Source organism: Trichechus manatus, unplaced genomic scaffold (assembly GCF_000243295.1).
Source record: "Trichechus manatus latirostris isolate Lorelei unplaced genomic scaffold, TriManLat1.0 scaffold00002, whole genome shotgun sequence".
In the NCBI taxonomy this organism is placed as follows: Eukaryota; Metazoa; Chordata; class Mammalia; order Sirenia; family Trichechidae; genus Trichechus; species Trichechus manatus.
The window spans coordinates 34,889,266-34,912,780 of NW_004443938.1; the positions used below are offsets into that span (position 1 = coordinate 34,889,266).

The 23,515-nt window shown below is 39.1% G+C and overlaps 1 protein-coding gene across 1 annotated transcript; it reads right to left on the bottom strand.

The window, feature by feature from the left end:
• Window positions 1-13,306: 13,306 nt before the first annotated feature.
• SMIM28 (small integral membrane protein 28) lies at window positions 13,307-15,936 on the bottom strand. Its single transcript, XM_023728360.1, has 2 exons — window positions 15,898-15,936; window positions 13,307-13,690 (listed from the first exon to the last, which is right to left on the bottom strand). The coding sequence occupies exons 1-2, from the start codon at window positions 15,934-15,936 to the stop codon at window positions 13,307-13,309; spliced, it is 423 nt and encodes a 140-aa protein (XP_023584128.1).
• Window positions 15,937-23,515: the final 7,579 nt, after the last annotated feature.

Consider the following 23,515-nt stretch of genomic DNA (forward strand, 5'->3'; position numbering starts at 1 on the left):
CTTTATCTCTTCATTTGATGTTTTAGGGTTTCAGGATTGTTGTATTCTCTGTTCAGCTTAGTTTTTCGGATCTTTGCTGTGGAGGGACAGCATGGTGCTTCTGCCTAGAGCTCCATTTTGCCGGCTATTGCCTTGCCTTTGTTTTAATTAACTGGCACGGAGTGGTTTACACCATAAGGGGCGGTGGGTGGAGGAGGACAGAGCAGCAGGCTGGCAGGTATTCGCGGCCCCACCTGCACTGGGATCCAGTTCTGCAGACGCTCTAATTCCTGGGGACCTGGCCCTCGTGTGTGTTTCTGCGAGGCCGGCAATCAGTGAATGGAGAAAAGGAGCCTATTCTCCGTGGTGCGAGGGTGGGCATGCACCTGCTGACTTTGGCCCTGGCAGCAGCGCAGTTACCCCACTCACACCTAGAAGGTGGCCTTGGTCCCACACAGCCTCCAATGCCCTTTTTGGGAGAGGGTAGACTGGGCTGCGGTGACGCCTGGAGGATCTTGAAATGCCCTGGTTTCTTGACCTCTCCCTGAAATTACTCCAAACCCTTTGAGTCATTATACCACCTAGGAAGCTAGGGTGGGGTAGAGATGGGGAGAGCTGCCAGAGCCTGGTGTTTTTATTCTTTTTTTTCCCCTAACATTTATTGAGATATAATTCACATGCCATACAATTTACCCATTTTAAGTATACCATGCAAGGAGCCCTGGTGGTGCAGTGGTTAAGCACTCTGCTGTTAACCTAAAAGCTGGTTCCACTCCGCAGGAGAAAGATAAGGCAGTCTGCTCCTGTAAAGATTATAGCCTTGGAAACCCTATGGGGCAGTTCTACCCTTCCCTACAGGGTCACTGAGTCAGAATTGACTGGACATCAATGGGTTTTAAGTGTACCATTCAGTGGTTTTTAGTATACTCACAGTTAAGCAGCCATCAATCCAATCAATTCTGGAACATTTTCATCACCCCTCCCCACCAAAATAAACCCCATACCCTTCAGCTATCACTTCCCAATCCCCCCAGCCCTAGGCAGCTACTAATCTACTTTGTCTCTGTATTTGCCTATTCTGGACATCTCATGTACATGAAATTATACAACACATGGTCTTTGTGACAGGTTTCTTTCACTTAGCATAATGTTTTCAAGGTTCCTCCATACTGTAGCATTCCTTTTTATGGGAGAATAATATTCCATTGTATGGATATACCACATTTTGCTTATCCATTCATCACCTGATGGACATTAGGTCATTTCCACTTTTTAGCTATTATGAATAATGCTATGACCACCAGGATTGTAGGAAGACTCATTAACAACCTGTGTTATGCAGATGACACAACCTTGCTTGCTGAAAGTGAAGAGGAATTGAAGCACTTATTGTTGAAGATCAAAGACCACAGCCTTCAGTATGGATTACACCTCAGCATAAAGAAAGCAAAAATCCTCACAGCTGGACCAGTAAGCAACATCATGATAAACAGAGAAAAGATTGAAGTTGTCAAGGATTTCATTTTACTTTGATCCACAATCAACACCTGTGGAAGCAGCAGTCAAGAAATCAAATGACTTTTTGCATTGGGCAAATCTGCTGCAAAAGACCTCTTTAAAGTATTAAAGAGCAAAGATATCACCTTGAAGACTAAGCTGCACCTGACCCAAGCCATGGTGTTTTCATATGCAAGCAAAAGCTGGACAATGAAATGACTAAGGAAGATCGAAGAAGAACTCACACCTTTGAATTATGGTGTTGGCAAAGAATATTGAATATATCATGGACTGCCAAAAGAACAACAATTTCTGTCTTAGGAAAAGTACAACCAGAATGCTCCTTAGAAGCAAAGATGGTAAGATTACATCTCACGTACTTTGGACATGTTATCAGGAGCGATCAGTCCCTGGAAAAGGACATCATTGTTGGTAAAGTAGAGGGTCAGCGAAAAAGAGGAAAACCCTCAATGAGATGGATTGACACAGTGGCTGCAACAATGGGGTGAAGCATAACAACGATTGTGAGGATGGTGCGGGACCAGTCAGTGTTTTGTTCGGTTGTACCTAGGATCGCTATGAATCAGAAACAATTTGACAGCACCTAACAACAACAACATGACCAGTCATGTACCAGTTTTTGTGTGGACATATGTTTTCATTTTTCTTGGGTAGATACCTAGGCATGGAATTGTGTCCAATGGTAACTCTATATTTAACTTTTTGAGGAACTGCCAGACTGCTGAAGTGGCTACACCATTTTACATTCCCAACCAGCAGCGTATGAATGTTCTGATTTCTCCGTATCCTCACCGACTCTAGTGTTTATCTGTTTTTTTTATTATAGCCATCCTAATGGGTATGCCTGAAGCCCTGGTGGTGCAGTGGTTGAGAGCTCGGCTGCTAACCAAAAGGTCAGCAGTTTGAATCCACTAGCCGCTTCTTGGAAACCCTATGGGACGGTTCTACTCTGTCCTATAGGGTCGTTATAAGTTGGAATCCATTAGATGGCAATGAGTTTTAGTGGGTGTGCCTAGTGCTTTTTCAAAAAAAATTTGGTACATAATTCACAGAATATAAAAGTCACCATTTTAAAGTATACAATTTGGTGGATTTTCGTCTGTTTTCTGGGTTATGCAACCATTGTTGTGTGCTGTCAAGTTGATTCTGACTCATAGTGGCCCCATGTGACAGAGTAGAATTACACCCTAGGGTTTGCTTGGCTGTAATCTTCACAAAAGCAGATTGACAGTGCTTTCTCTGGTGGAGCCACTGGGTGGGTTCAAACTGCCAGCCTTTCAGTTAGCAGCGGAGCACTTAACCATTTGTGCCACCAGGGCTCCTTTTGTGCAACCATTGCCGCTATCTAATTCCAGAACATTTTCATCACTCCCAAACCCCCCACCCCCTAGTTCCTGACAACCGCTAATATCCTTTCTGTCTCTATGGATTTGCCTATTCCAGACATTTCATATAAATGGAATCATACAAAATGTGGTGTTCTGTGACTGGCTTCCTTCAGTAATGTTTTCAAGATTCATCCGTGTTGTAGCCTGTATCAGTACTTCATTCCTTTGTATGGCTGAATAATATTCCATTGTATAGGCCTAGTGCTTTTAAAGCAATTGGCGTCCTCTCTTTTCCCAGTCTTTCCTTGCCCAAACAGCCGTGCAGTAGCCTGCAGTCACATGGCCCTTTCTGGTACTTATATCAAATCTATTATTATACAGAGCTAAGTTTAAATTAATTAGGAAGAGCTAAATAATGAATTTGTACTTATTTTTTACTTAGCCCATTTATTTTAACTTTATGTAGCAAATGTGTTTCATTGCTTACATGATGTTGCAAAGTTGAGAAGATCATTTTACTTTATTGCAGTTTTTTTTTTAAAGGGGAAAATAATTTACATCTGTTTTTCTTTTCATCTGTAGCTTTTACAGATATCAGTACATTTTGGAATGCATTTTATTAGTAGAAAAACTAAGGCTAAATTTGGAGACATTCACTTTATAGGGTATGGAATACACAATTACTAAAGACATCAGTAGGTGATTGGGCAGAATTATGTATATTTACAAGGTGTTAGTTAGTCATATAAAAGAACAGAAGGAAGGACAGGAAAGGATTTATTTTAAAATAAGATTTCAGTTATAACAAGTTTAATGAAATTGGAAGGCTCAAGATTTATACTCATATTTCAAAACAATTAAGCTAGTTTTCTTGCTGATTTATTATGGGAAAATGGTTCTTTCTATTAGCTCATATCTAATCAGTGTTTATGTTACACTATGAACCAGGTATTTCATTTAAGCTTTATGGCACATTTTGTGAGAAGTCCTACTTTCCATGCTTTAAAGTCCATGAAGCTGAGGCTGAAGGAGGGCTGGGAGGGGTGGTGGAAGTAATTACCCAAATGTTCCCAGTTCAAGGGAGGGAGGGTGGAAGTATCAGTATCACTCCAATGTAGCATCTTTTGGTGCTACATTTAATGCCTTACTCCTGCACCAAGACTGCCTCAGAGCAAGGATTAGGAAATTATGGCAGGAAACTTTTCACTGTATCCATTCTGGATACAAAAAAATTTTATATGGTAACATTTCCCATGATTGCCATATACACCAAAGGAGCCCTGGTGGCACAATGGTTAAGCACTTGGCTGCTATCCAAAAGGTTGGCGGTTCAATCCCAGCCAGCGGCTCCAAGGGAGAAAGACCTGGTGGTCTGCTCCAGTAAAGATTACAGCCAAGAAAACCCTATGGGACAGTTCTACTGTGTCACATGGGTGTTGCTATGAGTAGTAATCAACTCAATGGCAATGGAGTTTTTGGTTTGGGTGGTACAGTGGTTAAGCGCTCGGCTGCTAACTGAAGGGTTGGTGGTTTGAGCCCACCAGCTGCTCAGCGGGAGAAAGATGTGGCAGTTCTACTCTGTCCTGTAGTTCTACTCTGTTGTGTGGAGGATGGATTTGGGTTGCCATGAGTCAGAATTGACTCAATGGCAACAGGTTTGGTTTTGTTTGCTTTGTGCTCCGTGCTTCAGAGGAGAGACCGAATGCAGGGGCAAGAGCCTGTTGGGCATCTTCACGGCCAGCAGGAGGATGCAGCCTGGTGACCTCGGGGGAGAGGCGAGGGAGATGAGGCCAGAAGTGGGAAGACCCTGAAGGTCACTATCAGGAGGCTAGATTTTACCCTGGGTAGGTGTTACACAGGGTGTGACCTGCTTATTTGGGCTTTGTAAGCTGTTGTATAGAGGATGGATTTGGGTCAGAGAGACCACTGGGAAGGCTGGGAGATAAATTACATTCTAGGAACTTGTTATGAGGCATTGGTGGTTCAGTGGTAGAATTCTTGCCTTCCGTGTGGGAGACCTGGGTTTGATTCCTGGCCAATGCATCTCATGCGCAGCTACCACCTGTCTGTCGGTGGAGGCTTGGGTGCTGCTACTATGCTAAACAGGTTTCAGTGGAGCTTCTAGACTGAGATGGACTAGGAAGAAAGTCCTGGCCATCTACTTCTGAAAACCAGTCAATGAAAATTCTGTGGATTATGGCAATCCAATCCAAAACAATTTGGGGCTGGAGCAGGACCTCGCACCATTTTGTTCCCTTGTGCATGGGGTCACCTAGAGTCAGGAGCCAACTGGAGGGCAACTAACAACAATTTTAAGTGTATATTTGATGAGTTTTTACATATGTATAACCGTCCCCTCCCCCCATTAAACCAACACCACAATCAAGATAACACATCTGTGTCCTCCAAGATCTCCCCTAAAAGTTTCCTCGTGCCTCTTTGTAATTCCTCCTTCCAGTCCCTCACCACCCCCACCCCCATTGATCTGTGTTCTGTCATTAAAGAGTAATTGGCATGTTCTAGAGTTTCATCTAAATGGAACCGTACAGTGTCGTTCTTTGTTTGGCTTCTTTCACTCAGCAGAATTCCTTTGAGACTCATCCATGTTCTTATTTGCATCAATATGTTCTTCCTTTTATTGCTGAGTAGTATTCTATTGTATGATTATACCATGGTTTGTTGCTCCATCATTCACCTGTTGATGAATATTTGGGTTGTTTCTAGTTTGGGGGTATTACAAAGTTGTTATGAACATTAAAAAAAAAACAGTTGATTTCTTGTTCTTGCAAAGTCCTCGCGGGGTCTGGGTGATGCTCCAGCGCTGGTCCTCTCCATGCGTCGGTGCAGCGTGGCTCCTTCGTGTCACCAGGTATTTCCATGATCCCCTTAGCCTGGGCAGAGTGCCCTGGAGAGCCCTGCTCGTGAATTGCAGAAGTAGCTTCCATTCACATTTAACTGGCCAAAGCAAGTCACACGGCCTAGACTAACTTCAACCACCAGTTACTATTGGGTTGATTCCATCTCATGGCAACCCCATGTGTGTCAGAGGAGAACTGTGCTCCATAGGATTTTCAATGGCTGATTTTTGGAAGTAGTTCACCAGACCTTTCTTCCCAGGTGCCTCCGGGTGGACTTGAACCTTCAGCCTTTCGTGTAGCAACCAAGCACATTAACTGCTTGCATCGCCCAGGGAGTAGAAGTGTGATCACACTGTGTTTTCAAAAGGAGAAGGACCCAAAAGATTTGAGAGAAGCACTAATGTCTAATGGTAATATCGTTTATTCATGTGTTGATTATTTATTCCATACTTGTGGCAGATTTTTTCCCCCAAAAGATGGTTGCAACACTATCTCCCATCTAATATGCTGTTGTTACAATGTGACTTTGACACACCTTCCGTCAAGAGATGAGTCTGTGTTCCCTTTCCTTGAAACTGGGCAGGCTTGTGACTACAGTACAAGTCACACTGTGTGACTTCCCTCCACCTAATTCTTTTTGGGACACTTGCTCTTAGAAGCCAACAGCCATGCTGATGGGAAACCCAAGCAGCTCCATCGGGAGGCTCTGTGCAGGTTCCTAGCTGAGGTCCTACAGCAACCTAGCATCATCCACCACACATTCAAGTGAGCAAGCTTTCAGACAATCCCAGCTCCCGGTAATAAGTCACCTCCAGACATCGAGGAGTCTTCCCAGCTGAGGGCCCAGAGATCATGGAGCAGACATAAGTTATCCCCACAGTACCCTTTTTGAATTCTTAACCTGCAGAATATGTGAGCATAATAATAAAATTTTTTTTAATGTGTTGTAAAATGTACACAACATAAAATTTGTCATTTTAACCATTTTCAAGTGTACAATCTAGTGGCATAGTTTTTTTTTTTTTTATGCCGTAAAGTTTGGGGTGATTTGTTTTTCGGGAATAATAACTGGAAGAGTATTTCCTACGTATATGCTGTAGTTACTGTTGGTAGCTTATAGCAATGGTAAAATTTGGTCTTGGCCTTCACAGTAGTATGCTCTGCTTATAGCCAAGTTTTTTGTGTTTTGTTTTTTGATAGAGTTTATTTTTAGAGCAGTTTTAGGTTTACAGAAAAATTGTGCAGAAAGTACAGAGTTCCCATTTACTCCCCTCCTCCATTATTTCTCCTGTTAGCATCTTGGATTCCTGGGTACATTTGTTACAACTGATGAACAAATATTGATACATTGTTACTAACTAAAGTCCATGGTTTACAGTAGGGTCCACTTTGTGTTGTACAGTCCTACGAGTTTTGAAAAATGCTTAATGTCATGTGTCCACCAATATAGTATCAGAGTAGTTTCACATCTCTCCCACCTCCCACTGAGTCTCTGGCAACCACTGATCCTTTTTGCTGCTCTATAGTTTTGCATTTTCCAGATGTCACATAGTTGGAGTCGTACAGTATGGAGCTTTTGCAGACTGATTTCTTCAACTTACCAGTATACAAGTAAGATTACTCCATATCTTTTCATGGCTTGATAGCTCATTTCTTTTTATTGCTGAATAATACTTCATTCACCTATTGAATGTGGTTACTTGCAACTTCGGGCAATTATGAATAAAGCTATTGTAAACATTCATGTGCTGGTTTTTATGAGGACATACATTTTCATCTCACTTGAGTAAACACCTAGGAGCACAATTGCTGAATCAAATGGTAAGGCTTTGTTTACTTTGTAAGAAGCTGCCAGACTGTCTTCTAAAATGGCTGTACCATTTTGAATTTCCCACAGGCAAAGAATGAGAGTTCCTGTTGCCCCACATCCTTGCCAGTATTGGTTGTTGTCAGTGTTTTAGATTTTAGCCTTCTAATAGGTGTATGGAGTCCCTGGATGGTACAAATCGGTAAGTGCTCATATAAGTGGAAAGGTTGGCCATTCCAACTCACTCAGAGGTGCCTCAGAAGACAGGCCTGGTGATCTGCTTCTGAAAGGTCACAGCCTTGAGAACCCTATGGAGCACAGCTCTACTCTGATGCACATGGGTTCACCATGAGTCAGAATTGACTCAATGGCAACTGATGACAATAATAAATGTGTAGGGGTACCTTATTGTTATTTTGATTTGCAATTCCCTAATGACATACGATGTTGAGCATCTTTTCATATCCGTATTTGCCATCTGTATGTCTTTGGTGAGGTTTCTGTTCAGATCTTTTGCCCATTTTTTAGATGGGTTGTTTGGTTTTTTATTGCTGAGTTTTAAGAATTTTTTGTATGTCTTAGATACAAGTCCTTTATCAGATCTGTGTATAGCAAATATTTTCTCCCAGTTTGTGGCTTGTGTTTTCATTCTCTTAACAGTGTCTTTTGCAGAAGTTTTTCATTTTAATGAAGTCCAATTTGCCATTTTTTTTCTTTTATGGATTGTGCTTTTGATGTTATATCTAAAAAGTCATCATTAAACTTAAGGTCATCTAGATTTTCTCCTGTGTTATCTTCTACAAACTGTATATTTTGCAACTTCGTTTAGGTCTATGATACATTTTGAGTTAATTTTTGTGAAAGATGTAAGCTCTGTGTCTAGATTAATTTTTTGGCATGTGGATGTCCAGTTGGTCCAGCACTATTTGTTGAAAACCCATTAAAACTCACTGCCGTTGAGTGTTTATGTCAAAGGAGGGGGACAGCCACACTGATTTGAAAAGGTTCTTGCTTTGAAGTTAAAGTAGACCACCAAATACACAACAACCAGATGGTTGTTCTCAAAAGTACTTAAAAGAAACAATTCTTGATTCAGCTAAAAGGAAATGTTTTCCAATAAATGACTTGATTAAGGATTGTTTCCTAAAAACTTTGGGACAACCAAGATAGTCCCTTAAACTCTTAGGTATGGAGCTTTCACTGTTGCCTTGGAATTATTACGTTATTTCTTGATTAGGACAAATGAAAGAATCGGTAGAAATTGGATTTGGCTCCTAATAACTTTTTTAAAACAGAGATGTTACTTTTTTGACAGAGGTGTTACAGTGTTTCAATGTTCTCACTTCCTACAAGAGCCACTGACCCCAGTCTTAAATGTATCTGTGAACTAGTCAGTTCTTAGCCTGTTTATGGATCTGTACCTGGGTTTGGGTCTGCATGTTCAGAATGAGATCCAGGGGTGGGAGAGGTCATTGGCAGATACGAATAGACTTCAAGATGGAGGCAAGACAGCAGCAATGCCTGAGGCAGCTCATCTTCTACATCAGAGCTCCTTAAACTATCTGTGATGAAGGACCTTAAAAAAAAAAAAAAGATCCTACTGCACATGACTATGTGCAGCTCATGTTGTGTGCTATGTATCCCACAAGTTCTATGGTCTTTGAATTGGTCAATACCATGTTCAGTGAGACAAGTCTACTGGTCATCTGCATGGATTTTGTAAAAATGTTAAATTGCTGTAAACATTTCTAAACACTCAATTTCTCTAACTGATTTAGAAGACCTTCCCAGTCACCTGTCCAACTGGAATCTGAGTTAGGGTCTCATATTCATCCTGCCTTTCCACACTTCAGGGTTGACTCTCTGAATACCTGACTTGTACTTACGCTTAAGGAAGTTTATTTATATAGTAAACATTAATGAATACATATACCTTGAATAAATCACTTCTTACTATAAGAATGTTTTGAAAATAAGTGCTTCTTGCATAACCCATTACTTCATTTTCCTTTTTATAAAATGATACCTTAAGGGTATTTTATGGTCCAGTGTAGATTTTAGTGAAAATGTCCACATCCTATTCACTGTCTCCATTGTATCTTCTTTCAGTCTTAATATTTTCTGGCTAGAGTCATTTATTTTTTTGCAAAATACTTCTTAGGTGTTAACAATTTAATTCTTTCATTTGTGGGTTTTCTTCAACCCCACTATGTCTTTCTTGGAGTGCTAACAACCAGCACTACTCACGTTTGCCAGTTGTGTCAACATTTAGACAGGGACGTGCTGTCTACACTGTTATTCCTAATGTTCTGCCTGGGAAGCCTGCTTTGCGAGCTGAATCGGCTACAGCTGCGCATTAGTCTGATGGCTCCAGGAAGGAGTTTTCAGAGAAGGTTGAGTTAAAAATGATGGCTCAAAGTCGTATTTACAGACCTAGCATTCTGTATGTCTGTCACCTTATACCTGTCCACATTAAGCTCACCTGTATTTTGTAACGCACTCACATTACCTAGAGTGGAACTTCCAACCTTGGCCACATAGTAGAATCACTGGCCCATTTTCTGTTTAATTGGTGTGGGTGGAGCCTGGTATCTGTAATTCTGAATGTTCCCCAAGTGATTCTGTTATGCAATCGGGGTTGAAATCCACTAGTCTATAGCAAGGATCAACAGAATTTTTCTATAAAGAACTGGGTAGTAAATATTTTAGGCTTTGGAGGTCATATAGTCTCTGTTCCAATAAAATTTTATTTCTGGACACCAAAGTTTAAATCCATATAATTTTCATGTGTCATGGAATATTCTTCTTTTTATGTTGTTTCAACCATTAAAAAATGTAAAAACCATTCTTCACTCACAGGCTGTATAAAAACAGGTTGGATTTGGCCTGTGGGGTGCAGTTTGGCGACTCCTGATTTATAGTTTATCTGTTTCATTGCTTCAGTTTGGTTCCATCAAAGAAAATGTTTCCTTCCACAGATCAGTGGTAAAATTTTAAATGAGCCATATCTCATTTCAAGTAAGTCTTACTAGAACATTTTTTAACATGGCAATGTTCCTCCTTAATAACCTTAGAAATTGTAGCAATTGGGATGTTTTTGTCTACAAGTAACAAACCCGGCTTCAGTGGCTTAAAACAGTAGGTAATGTATGCTCTCATTAAAATATAAACAGTTGCAAGCCTTTATCTTAAGTGAGAATAACAGCACAATTGGAAGAGCATAGTCAATGTCACTGAACTGTGCATGTAGAAATTTTTGAAATGGAGTATCTTTGGCTATGTGTATTTTCACCAAAAAAAAAAGGTTGAGAAGTTAGAGGGTTGGCATGTTGTGGGGTTGTTAACCAATGTCATAAAACAATGTGTGTACTACTGTTTCATGAGAAACTATTTGTTCTGTAAACCTTCACCTGAAGTACAATAAAAAAAAAAAAGTCATTTAAAAATATATATATATAAACAGTTGCAGGGTTAATTTAGCTACTCTACAATGTCATCAACCCAAGTGTTTTCTATCTTTCTACTCTACCATCCTCAATATCAGAGATGGCTGTTGCCTCACCTCATGGTTGCAAGATGGTTGTAGCAGCCCCAGGCATCACGTGCAGGTGCGTAACATCCAACAAAGAGGCAGGGTATTTGCTTCCACGTGTTTATTTTTAATACCAAGACATCCTTTTCTAAAACAAACACCTCTTCCCCTGTAGATCTCCCCTTCAGTCCCAAAGACCGTGTCGGTCCCAGTGAAGGAATCTAGATTACCATCATGAACAATCATGATGTTCCCCTGCCATTGTCAGGGACAAAGCTTGCTTTAAGCAGGTGACCTCAGGATATCGGAACCAAATCAGGGTTCTGTTAGCAAGAAAGAAGAAGGAATAGCAGCTGGGAAAAAATTAACAGTCTCACACAGAACTAGTTTCTTGGGATTAAAAAAAAAATCTGAAGAAGGCTGTCTGCTGACCTTCTTGTTTTCCTTTTGTGTACTTCCCTTAAAGAACAGTAAGGATTTGTTCAGTACAGTTTTCCTGAAAGAAATCTTATTGATTTTCACCAAAATAGGTTATATTTTGCTTAAGTCCTCAAAGGTACTATTATTTCTATCAGATTACATTGAAAAAAGAAATGTATCCTATTTTCACTCGTTATTTTCTTAAAACTGTATCATACTGTGTATCTAGCATAGAAATGGTCATGTCAAAAGAAAAAAGAAAAAAAAACACTATTTTTATTCATTTTGAACCATAAGATGATTGTCTGGTTTTGCATTTTGTATTGTGAAAACAATAAAAATTGTTTTACAAATAATAAATTATAGCATTGAATAAGAATTTAAAAACTATACATGTCATCCCCCTGCCTCTTCTCCCTGCCACCTCCGTGAATATTCTGATGTGGAGTCCCTGGGTGGTACAAACAGTTAAATGCACTGTGCTACTAACTGAAAGATTGGAGGTTTGAGTCCACCCAGAGATGCCTTGGAAGAAAGGCCTGGCAGTCTACTTCCAAAAGGTCACAGCCCTGAAAATCCTATGGAGCTCAGTTCTACTCTGATACACCTAGGGTCACCATGAGTTGGAATTGACCCAATGGCAACTAGACTTTTTTCCTGAAGTGGTACATGACCCAGCTCTACCTCCTCACTTGAAAATCACTGACAGAGATTTGTATCAATTCCAAACTCAGAAGCATACTCATTTCTGCTGAAATCCTTGACCCCCATCAGGAGCTTGGGCTGAAATTCCACATTTGCAATTTCCTTGGGAGAACATCTCTTGCAGTGGAAGCACTCCAGCCCAGGATAGGGAAGCTAGGCTTCCGGTCCCAGTTCTGTCTTTTATGAGGTGTGTGACATTGGGCAAGTCACTCAGCCTGTCTGAGCTCTAGTTTCCATGTCTGTAAAGCAAGAGTTTGAACTATGTTGTTTTCAAGGTCCCTGTTGGAGCTAATCTATGATTCTCTTTACCATGTGATCCAACGTCTTCACCTCTATTTTCCAATGTTGCGCTGATTTCTGCTCTGCTACTGTTGCTTGGTAAAGGCCACAAATTCAGTCATAGCGTCACCCAAGATAATGAGTTATAGCCACAACTCTGTCTTCTGCTACAGCACATGTGACCCATGACATTCTAGTGCAAGGTATTCTCACCTAACTAAGCCAAATCCCTTTCCCATTCAAGGAAGCAAATCAGAAGAGCAACATTACAAAGGAGATAACTTTGGAGATGCTTTTTTTTTTTTTTTAAGTAAAATGTAGATGTCTGTACTTTGATTATTAATATTGAAACATAATTCACTATTATTTGTAACACAGCAATTGACCACTGCAGCTCTAGAGGTGATCTTTTCCTCCTTCTAGAACATTCTATGTATCTTGAAGCCCTCACATAGAAGTGAAACCATGAGGTCCAGAAAAAGTGGTTTAGGAAGAACAGTTTTATTTGTGGCAGAAGAAATTACCTTTGGCTTGTCCAGCATTTTCTTTTTTCTTTCTCTTCAGAGCTAGTTTCTATGCTCACTAGTAATTCTAACTTTTTTCTCAGAGCACATAGAATTTTCCAATTTTTCTCAGGGGTATGATGCATTTTAGAAGAGCCCAGTCATTTTTAGAAAAATGTGGGGAAACTTTTCCCTAAAGAATTTGAAATGGGTTAAAGAAATTGACATTTATCAAGTTTGTCCCCACCTAAAGCGTCCTGTCCATCCAGAAGTTGACCAATAAATAGTGGCTTTGGGGTGTAGATGCCCTTCTCCCCCTTCTCACGTGGCTCTATTGAGGACTCAGACCTGTGTTTTAAATGGTTTCTAAGAGTAGTTTATTTGTGTTCCTCCAGTCCAGGTGAGCCATCGTCGTACTGAAGCACTGTGTCCAGGGCCTCTTCCCCTGGGGCTTTCCTGGTGGCCTCTTCATAGGAGGGCGGTGAACCCACAGAGAGGAGGGCCGCCTCCGGGGGCAGAAGAGAGTATGGGAAGTTCAGCTCGCTGCTCCAGGGTAAGCCTGGCAGGAAGTCAATCACTTCTCCTGCAGGTGGGTGCTCTGGGAAGTCATTGCTGAAAACTTGCCCCTGGGGCTGTGGGGACTTGCAGCGGCGGTAAAGGAAAAGCAGCAGGAAGGCCAGGAAGAGCAGTGTGGTGGCTGGAAGAAGGATGCAGAGGAAGGGTTCCACATCTTCTTTGGTGGAACTTATCTTCTGGGTGTCCTGGATTTAGGGAATAGAAATGAGTTAGAAGATAGGGGAGGGAAGCCCCTGCATTTCTAAGGCCTGAAATTCTCTTTCTTTATCCTTTATCCTTCTCACCATTATTAGTTGTTGTTGTCAAGTCAATTTTGACTCACAGCGACCCCATTTACTACAGAGTAGAACTACTCCATAGGGTTTTCTTGGCTGTAATCTTTACAGAAGCAGATTGCCAGGCCTTTCTTTTGTAGTACCTCTGGGTGGGTTCAAACCACCAACCTTTAGGTTAGTAGTAGTGCATAAACCATTTGTGCTACCCAGGGGTATTTTGACATTATTACTTGCTGTAAAATCACCGTAATCACTCATTTATGTGAATGAGCTTGAGCTACCTGAAATAAAGTGAATTTGCTTAGTAAAGTGTGACTTCAGAATCTCAAAAAGTACACATTGCTGATATCCTATAATATTTCCACCAACGTAAAATATGAGAATAAATTTTAGTAGATCCACCATTCACTCTTTGAATGGGAACTCTTACTATTTATGTAGTTGTTGTATTTAGAATCAGACCAATAATATATTTTTTTATTTTGGTGAAAATATACACAGTCTTACACCATTTCAACAATTTCTACATGTACAACTTATTGACATTGATTACATTCTTCAAGTTTTGCAAACATTCTCACCATCCTTCTCTGAATTGTTCTACCATCATTGACTTAGTTTTGCTGTCCCCTAAGCTTCTCATCTAGCCTCTCCAGTTGCTGTTGTCAATTTGATCTCACATAGATAATTCTTTAAAAAAGTGCAATGTTCAAGGTAGACATACTTATTAAAATAAACTATTTTTTGGCTCAAATAAGACTTCAAGGGATAGTTTTAGTTTAAGGTTTAAAGTTTAAAGATGATCTCAATGGCTCCGGAAAGTCTGGCTTCCATGGATAGACTCACATTCTGTTCCTCATTCTTCCCCCTTTTGATCAGGATTCTCCTATAGAATCTTGGATCAAAATGATCAGTAATGGCTGCTGGGCACCATCCAGTTCTTCTGGTCTCATGGCAAAGGAGGCAGTTGTTCATGGAGGTAGCCAGACACACAATCATTTCCTCCTCCAGTTCCTCACTATCCTTGTTCCTCTATTGCTCCAAGTGAATGGAGACCTAGTGCTGCACCTTGGATGCCCACTTGCTAGATTTCAAGACCTCAGGCACTACCTTACCAACTAGGAAGTAGAACAGAAGTACTGAGAAACAATATTAGGCCAGTTAATTGGGATGTCCCTCAAAACTAAAGAGGAAGACCCTCAATGAGATGGATTGACACAGTGGCTGCAACAATGGGCTCAAACATAGCAATGATTGTGAGGATGGTGCAGGACCAGGCAGTGTTTCGTTCTGTTGTGCATAGGGTTGCTATGAGTCAGAACTGACTCAACAGCACCTAATAACAACAACAACAAAACTTCTAAACCAAGAAAACAAGTCCCGTGTGGTGTTTAGACCAATAATGTTTTATTGCCATGAAAAGATCATATGGGACTTAAGTTCTTTACTTCTGAAACAAAATCTTACATTGTTATGTGTTCATATCACATGTAAATAATATTTGCATTCTGATTTGATGACTGACATGATAAATAAGTTCAAAATTCCTTAAATTTCTTTGCAATGTTTGTAGGGTAAATATAGAACATTTTAAACTTCTTAAAGAAAAAGAACTGCACATACATTCTTAGGCAATTTAAAAGTATAACCTTACAAAAATAATAATGGTTCCTGATGGAGTAAATAATATACTAGACATGAAATGATTCTTCAACAGCAAGAGAGAAAAGCAATCTGAAAAAAATAAATACTATTTCAAATTGTGTAGACGTTGCTCTTAATAAGGCTACTAAGAAAAAATGAAGGATTAAAAATTTTCTCCATTATATAAAGCATACAATAACAAATATAAATGTTAGTGTCCACTGCTATGGAGAAAAAGAAAAAAATTAAAGCCTTATAACTGTCTACTACAAACAAAAAAAAAAAAGCTCTTATTTAAAATAAAACATAGAATTAACCATAAAGGTCGGCAGTTTAAATCCACCAACAGCTCCTTGGAAACCCTTTGGGGCAGTTCTACTCTATCCTATAGGGCTGCTATGAGTCCAAACCGACTTGACGGCACCTAACAACAGCAACAACAACAATTAAACAATGAGAGCTGAAGTACTCACCTCGATTTTGGTGGAAAGGACAAATGTTTTGCTGGTCATGACCTCTTAAGAGACAGGCTTATGTAACATTTCTTGTATACTCTTCTATACTCTGTAAAGGGTTTACACCTATGTATGTTATTTTGACTCAAAATTACAGGGTTTATTTAATATTTACACTGCCAGATATTTTGTCCCTGGTAAAATATGAGTTAAGATATTTTAGATTAAAGTGCATAAAAATTAAAGTGTTTTTGGGAAGCAGACTGTTGTCTTTGGGGTTTGACAGCTGTGGCTTTGAATTCTAGTATGACCTTCTAATAGCTGTGTGAGCTTACCCACTCCGAGCCTAGGTTTTCTCTTCTATCAAATGGAAATAATATCATCTACTTTGGAAGGTTAGCATGGAAATTAAATGGATTAATATGTGTAAAGTACTTGGTGAATAATAGGTATTTATATATTCATATCTCAGGGTATCAAAAATGGTCAAATTTCCTAGAAAATAAATTACTAAAATAACCAGAAGAAACCTAGAAAGTTATTAATCAAGTGTAAGCCTGGAAAATATACTGATGATAAATCTGGCATTACTAAATTTTAATTAATATGTATTTTGTAATATTAACACACTTTATGCATGTGATTTTTACTTTATATTTCTAGGCTATGGGTACTTACTGTTTTCTCATATATAACCTAGCTTAACAGAATTGTTAACATAAATATCTTTTGTGATGTTATAAAATACTTTAATTACAAAAGCTGTAAGAGTAGATGAACTCATAAGTGAAATTACTACACTTATTAAGAGTTGGAATCAAAAGGAAATGTAACTGTGACTTGTTTTCCTCCTGCAGATGGGTCATTAAAAAATGTTGAAGCTATTATTCTTATTTCAGTACCTAAAACAATCACTCTTCGACCTTCATAAACATGGACCATTTTGTGTAACTTATTTTTCTTCTTCATTCTCTAGCTATAATAGGAAAATAATAGTTTCTGATACTTGTGAGCATTAGATTAAAATTCTGTTGGTTCAACCTGCATGGAGTATACATGGTTGTTCATGTTCTATTTAAAAGATTGTGCATAATAGGTTCTATCATTTACACTTATACCACTTCTGGTACTGTCAATATTAGTTGCAAAAATGTAGGAGACAAAATATGGCATAACCCCCTCCTGTAATCAGTATTTCCTTTGTCCAAACATCGAGTAACGCTAGAAAGCTTTTATCTAATACAGCAGATTATGATGATTTCTTGAGCTAAAGAACTTTCCCTGTTTTCCAGTTAGATGTACAGAGTTATAGGACAAATTTATTATAGTATCCTTAATTTGCTTATTTAATGTTTCATGATATATCAGTTAAAAAGTGGATTTTTTTGATGTAGAAAGGATGTCTTTAGTTTTATAGTCAAATATTCTAATTTGTTCACTTCCCTCAAAGTTGTTCAGTAACTTTTTCTTCTGATGTGGCTTTTATTGACTCAAGGGGTTTGTTGTTCAGGGACTATTTTAAGGAAGTTGCAAGTAATGGTATAACTGCTGAAAGATAGATATAGCATTAAATACACGTGTGTGTGTGTGTGCTTTTCTGTAAAAGGTGGCTTTGGAGAACTTAAATACCAATCTCACCGGGTTACTTTCCTGAAAACAAGAAAATAGGTTTGTTCTCTTCCTTGTGTGGCCGGTGATATTACTCATTTCTCTTTTGATTATAGTATCAATTCTGTTTTTTTTAGGTTCCTACAAATATTTTTTCTTAATACTGCCTAGATTGAGATTCCTTTGGTGATTTACCAAACAAGGCAAAGCAGCTGCTGCATTTCTTAGAAATAAATCCTCCCTCACCCTCCTGCTATCCTCACTGAAGTAAGATACTTGGTTTCTTTTAACTCTTAGAAACAGTGGTCATTATACAATTCTGAGAACCAAAGGGAATATAGATATTGCTAACTGCAAAGGACAAAAAAAAGACATACAAAATTTGTTGACTCCCACCTTCAGGCATTCTTTGAACCTTAGAATATATTTGTGACAAGTTTTACTTGCACTTACTGTAAAAAAACAACAAATTTTCAAGTTAATTCCTTAGACCATGCTTGTAAGTGAATTTGTATTTTGCAAAATGTAAATGCAAAATGTTCTCATGAGACCTGAAAATATAAGCATGGTTGATTTTCAAACTAACAAAGATATTTTAGAGGGAAAAAGGCAGAAGTCATAAGTACAGACCTGCAGCTGGGTCTCCAGAAGCAGCAGGCTGGGTTCGCTGGCTAACCACTCGTATGTCCCCCTGCCAGCGGGTCCAAACTTCCTCCAGCTGCTGTCCAACAGGCCCCGCATGCTTTCCTCCAGCTGCTTCCTGATCACCTTTCCACCCTGCTGCCCAGATTTAACAAAGCTGCTTGCTCTTGGCTTGGATCCAGCTTGGATGTGTTTGGCTGATGGCTGTTACTAAACTCACCCTCGGATGAGTGGCAACAGGAGAAGAAACCAACCAAAGAGACCTCTCAGGACTGACACTAGTTAAACTCAGTGCCTCTGGATTTGTCTCCGTGGCCTTTATCACTATAAGGGTTGGCATCAGATATCAGATATGGAATAGCATTCGCAAGGAGGAGTTCTGTGCTTTCAAATTATTACAGTGCAATGAATGGTCTCTAACCCAGTGAATAAAGAGTGTTAATGATTAGATGTAAGCAAGACCCTCTCCCTTCCCTTACCATCCTCTCTCTACAGATATATCTGAGCAAGAAGAACTACCCAAGCTGAATTCCCCTTAATTATTTCTAAATTCTATGGTATAGAGAGAATGAGTATTTGGTAGAAAAGCAAAGACTCATTAATAATATTTTACTGAATTATTTAGATGAAAGATGCCTAACGATAAAATTGTACAGAAGCCAGACAGACAATAGCTTGGATTGTTTGGATGGAATGTTCCCTGGTTGCAATTAAAAAAAAAATCAAATTACTAGTACCTAAATAGTCTTCCTTCTGGTTATATTGTGAACTTTATAAAATTATTTCTATCAAGCTTAAAATAAAAAGCTGTCAGTTTGAACGTGATAAGCTTGGAGTGTTTAATTCTACATATTTACTGAGCATTTACATTTTAAGAAATAGTGCTGAATGCTCTTTCTTTTTAATGGAATAATTTCAAGTTTAAAGATTGACTCAAAATGTTAGAACCCAATGTTACAACTAAATACGTCTGTAACTCAGCATCGTTTCCATCCAAGTCACTGTTGTGTTGCTGGAATAATATTTCTTAACTGGGATCTTTTTTCTTTTTTAACTGGGATTCATAACCACTCATCCATAGTGGTCTGCGGGTGGGCTTCAGGGGGTGGTGGACTCTGAAATTGTAAGTGAAGTTTTGTAGGTACAAACATTTTTCTTGGAAGGAGCCATAGCTTTCATTACCTTTTCAAAGACAGCCTCTTCCTCTATAAAATTTAAATACCAAGAAGGAGGAATTTAGCACTTTGTCAGGCTGGTTATTTGTGGTCAAAGTTTCCCTGAGTTTCCCAGCACCCCAGTCATTTCCTAGTGTGGAACTCCTTTGCCATTCCTTCCTTTCATTTCTTATTGTGGAGCAAGCTGAGTTTGTACTTTCAGTTAAAATGCTGCCTTGTTCTATCGATGCCTTCCTATGGTAAGTAAATCCTGCATCCCCTCACCGGAAACATCAGTACCACCTGAGGACCAGTGCACTAGTTCGCTTTCTTGCATGTCAGAGCTTTGCCAGTGCTATGTCCTCAACATGAACTATGCTTCTCTACATATTTAAATAGCTTCGTTTAATGAGAAGCACAGTGGAAGTCTGGATCAAAAGCATTAACTACACATCTGTAATATTGACCTTCCAGCAGTGTGTCAGACAAAAATCCCTGCTTTTATGGGTACATTTTTGGTGACTAAGAGAAACAAATGAATTTCACAAATAAATAATGTATTAGAAGGTGACAAATGCTGTGGAGAAATAGCAGAGTGGGGCAAAGTGAATACTGAAGTGAGGAGCACTTTTCAAGGTGGAAATCAATTAGGACCTCACAGAGACAGTGATATTTGAGCCAAGACCTGAAGGAGGTGAAGGAATGATAAAGATATTTGAAGGAAGGAGAACTCCAGACCCAGGGAACAGTCAGTGCAAAGGCACAGGTACATGCCTGGTAAAGTCAAAGAATGGCTAGTAGGTTAGTGTGTCTAGAGCAGTGAACCAGGAGAAAAGTGGAAGATTAGGTCAGAGAAGACATGTAGGGGTTGGGAGGGCCGCACAGAGTGCAGGGTTTATAGAACATTTTAAAGATTTTGATTTTACTCTTAAGTGAATGGAGAAGCCATTACAGAGCTTTGAGCAGAGGAATGACAAGATCTGACTTCCACTTTGAAAAGATTGCTCTGGCTGCTGTTGGAAATAGATTTAAGGATTAAGGGCAAAAGCAGGGAGACCAGTTAGGGGCCCTTTTAATAATTCAGGGCAGAAATAATGGAACAGAGTAGTAGCAGTGGAGGTGGCAAGAGTAGATTCTAGATATATTTTAGGGCTACAGCCAGCAAGATTCCTGGAATTGAAGGTGGTGTTAGAAAGAAAAATCAGGAATGATTGCAAAGTTTTAGTCTTGACTAACTGGAAGGATGGCCTTTGTCATTTACAGGGAGGGAAGTCTTTGAGAGGGGCAAGTTTTTGTGGTTGTTTTTAACAAGGAAGCATTAAGATTAGTTTTGGACGTGGTAAGTTTGCCCTGTGCATGACTTTCTATATTTGAATTTGGAGTTTAGAAGAGAGAGCTAGACTAGAGATATTAGTTGAGAGTCATTGGTAGGGAGACAGTGTTTAATGCTACGATAGTTAATGAGATCACCAAGCAAATGAGTACGGATAGGATGAGGAGACAGAGTAAGTTACCAGCCCGGTAGGAGAGAAACCAAGAGTGTAGGGTCCTGGAATCCAAATGAAGAAAATGTTTCTAAGAGGAGGAATGACTGTCTATCTCAAAAGCTACTGTTTGATCAAGGAACATGATGACTGAGATTTACTCTTGGATATACAGAATCGGGGGGAAGGGAGAGGGATCACTGGTTATTTGGACAGAAGCAGTTTTGGTGGAGTGGTTGGGGAAAACCCTGATTGGAATGGTTTTAGGAGAGAAAGGGAGGAATTGGAGATAGTGAATATAAACAACTCACATTATTTACTTGAAAAAGGAGCAAAGCAATTGGTGCAATAACTGGACAGAGAAGTAAAGTCAAGGTTATATACTCAAAAACAGCAATAGATTATAGAGAAAAGAGAACATCGGTATATGTCAGCAATTTCTCTTCTAGAAATTCCTTCTAAGAAATAATCTGATGAGTACTCAGAGATATAATCTGCTAAATATTATACTCAAAGATATATATTATTGAAAGATATTTTAACACAACATTGTAAAAAACAATTGGATATTAAAAATGTTCATAAAATAATTGGTTAGTAAATTAAGATATATACACATAAAGACTATTATCACCTGGAAATAAATACCAGAAAGATGTAAACACGTTCACAACATATTAAGAGAAACTTGTCAGAATACTGCACGTTTGTTATAATTTATGTGTCTCTGCATATAGAAAAAAATCAATGTTAACAATGGTTTATTTTCTATGTGGTAGGATTATGAGTTGTTTATTATAGGACTGTAGTTCTTCTTTTTGTTGATCTACATTTTGTAATTTTTCTATATGTTGAATAAACAAGACATAATAGTCTCCAAGATTTGCCCATCCTTAAAAGCCCGCATAAAATCTACCCTGTTGTAGCATTTTGAAATTTCCTGCTTTGCATCCAAATTATATTGAATCACTGTTTCCTCTGAATTCTCAAAGCATGTTGGTTACTCCTCTATTATAGCACTTATTTGAGTCTGTTTTGTATTATTTCAAAAATAAATTAGGGGATTTCTAGTTGATTTACAAAAGGACTTTCTGAAGAGTTGCATTAAATAATCATCTCTGCTGTGACTTACAATTGAAGATATTCTTAGCTTATGGAGCCAACAGCCGGAATTTGCTGTACTTGCTTACAAAAATGTTGTCGTATTTCAGCCCTAAAGCGTATACCTGGGTGAATTTCATTTATCAAAGACTGGTTTTTTCAGGTCTCCACAGTATATGTTAGTTGTTCTACTTATTTTTTTACACTAAAAAGCAGAAACTTCCTTTATTTCCATGGATTTTTTAATGGGCTCGCATTCTCCTGTTCAGGACTTCTATAGCTTCATGTTAATTATGAATGGTAAATTAGGATTAGTCTAACAATCTGGTTGTTACTGTTTTTAGTTGGCCATGGAGTCAGCCCCTACTCATGGTGACCTTATGTATGTATAACAGAACTAAAGGTTGCCTAGTCCCCCGCCATCTTCATTATTGTTGGTATATTTGAGTACATTGTTGTGGCTATGTGTCAAACCATCTCATTGAGGGTGTCAGTCCATCTCATCTCATCTCATTTTCACATAATATCCTCTTATAGTGATTGATCTTTCCTACCGAGTCCAAAGTAAGCAAAATGAAGTCTTACCATCCTCACTTCTAGGGAGCATTCTGGTTGTATTTCTTATATGACTGATTTGTTCATTCTTTGGCAGTCCATGGTATGGTATATTCAGTGTTCTTTGCTAACATAACAATTCGAATGCATCAATTATTTATCTGTCTTCTGCTTTCATTGTCTAGCTTTCGTGTGCATATGAGGTGATCGAAAAGACCATGACTTGGCTCAGGTGCACCTTAGTTATCAAAGTGACATCTTTTAACACTTTACAGTGGTCTTTTGCAGCAGATTTGCCCAGTGCAATCAATAAGTCGTTTGATTTCTTGACTGCTGCTTCCATGGATGTTGATTGTTGATCCAGGTAGAATCAAATAATTGACAACTTTGATTTCCTCTTCATTTATCATGATGTTGTTTACCAGTCCAAAAGTCTGGTTGTTGTTCTTGTTGTTAGGTGCCATTGAGTTGTTTCCAACTCATAGCGACCCTAGGTACAACAGAATAAAACATTGCCTGGTCCTGTGCCATCCTCCCAATCATTCTTATGCTTGAGCCCATTGTTGCAGCCACTGGGTTCAGTCCATCTCATTGAGGGTTTCCCTCTTTTTCACTGACCCTCTACTTTACCAACCATGATGTCCTTCTCCAGGGACTGGTCCCTCCTGATAACATGTCCAAAGTACATGACACAAAGTCTCGCTATCCTTGCTTCTAATGAACATTCTGGCTGTACTTCTTTCAAGACAGATTTGTTCATTCTTCTAGCAGTCCATGGAATATTCAATATTCTTCACCAACATTTCAAGTTAGTCTCCCATACAAAATTTCATACATACATTGTTATGTGACTCTAATTGCTCACCCTATTCTGCGACAGCACACTCCTCCTTTCTGTCCCTGATTCCCCATGTCCAATCAGCCAGCTCCTAACCCTCTCTTCCTTCCCATCTCACCTCTGGACAGAGGCTACCCCTTTGGTCTTTTGTATCTACTGGAGCTAAGAGGCACACTCCTCACGAGTATCACTTTATGTCCCACAGTCCAGTCCAATCTCTGTCTGAAGAGTTGGCCTCAGAAATTGTTTTAGTT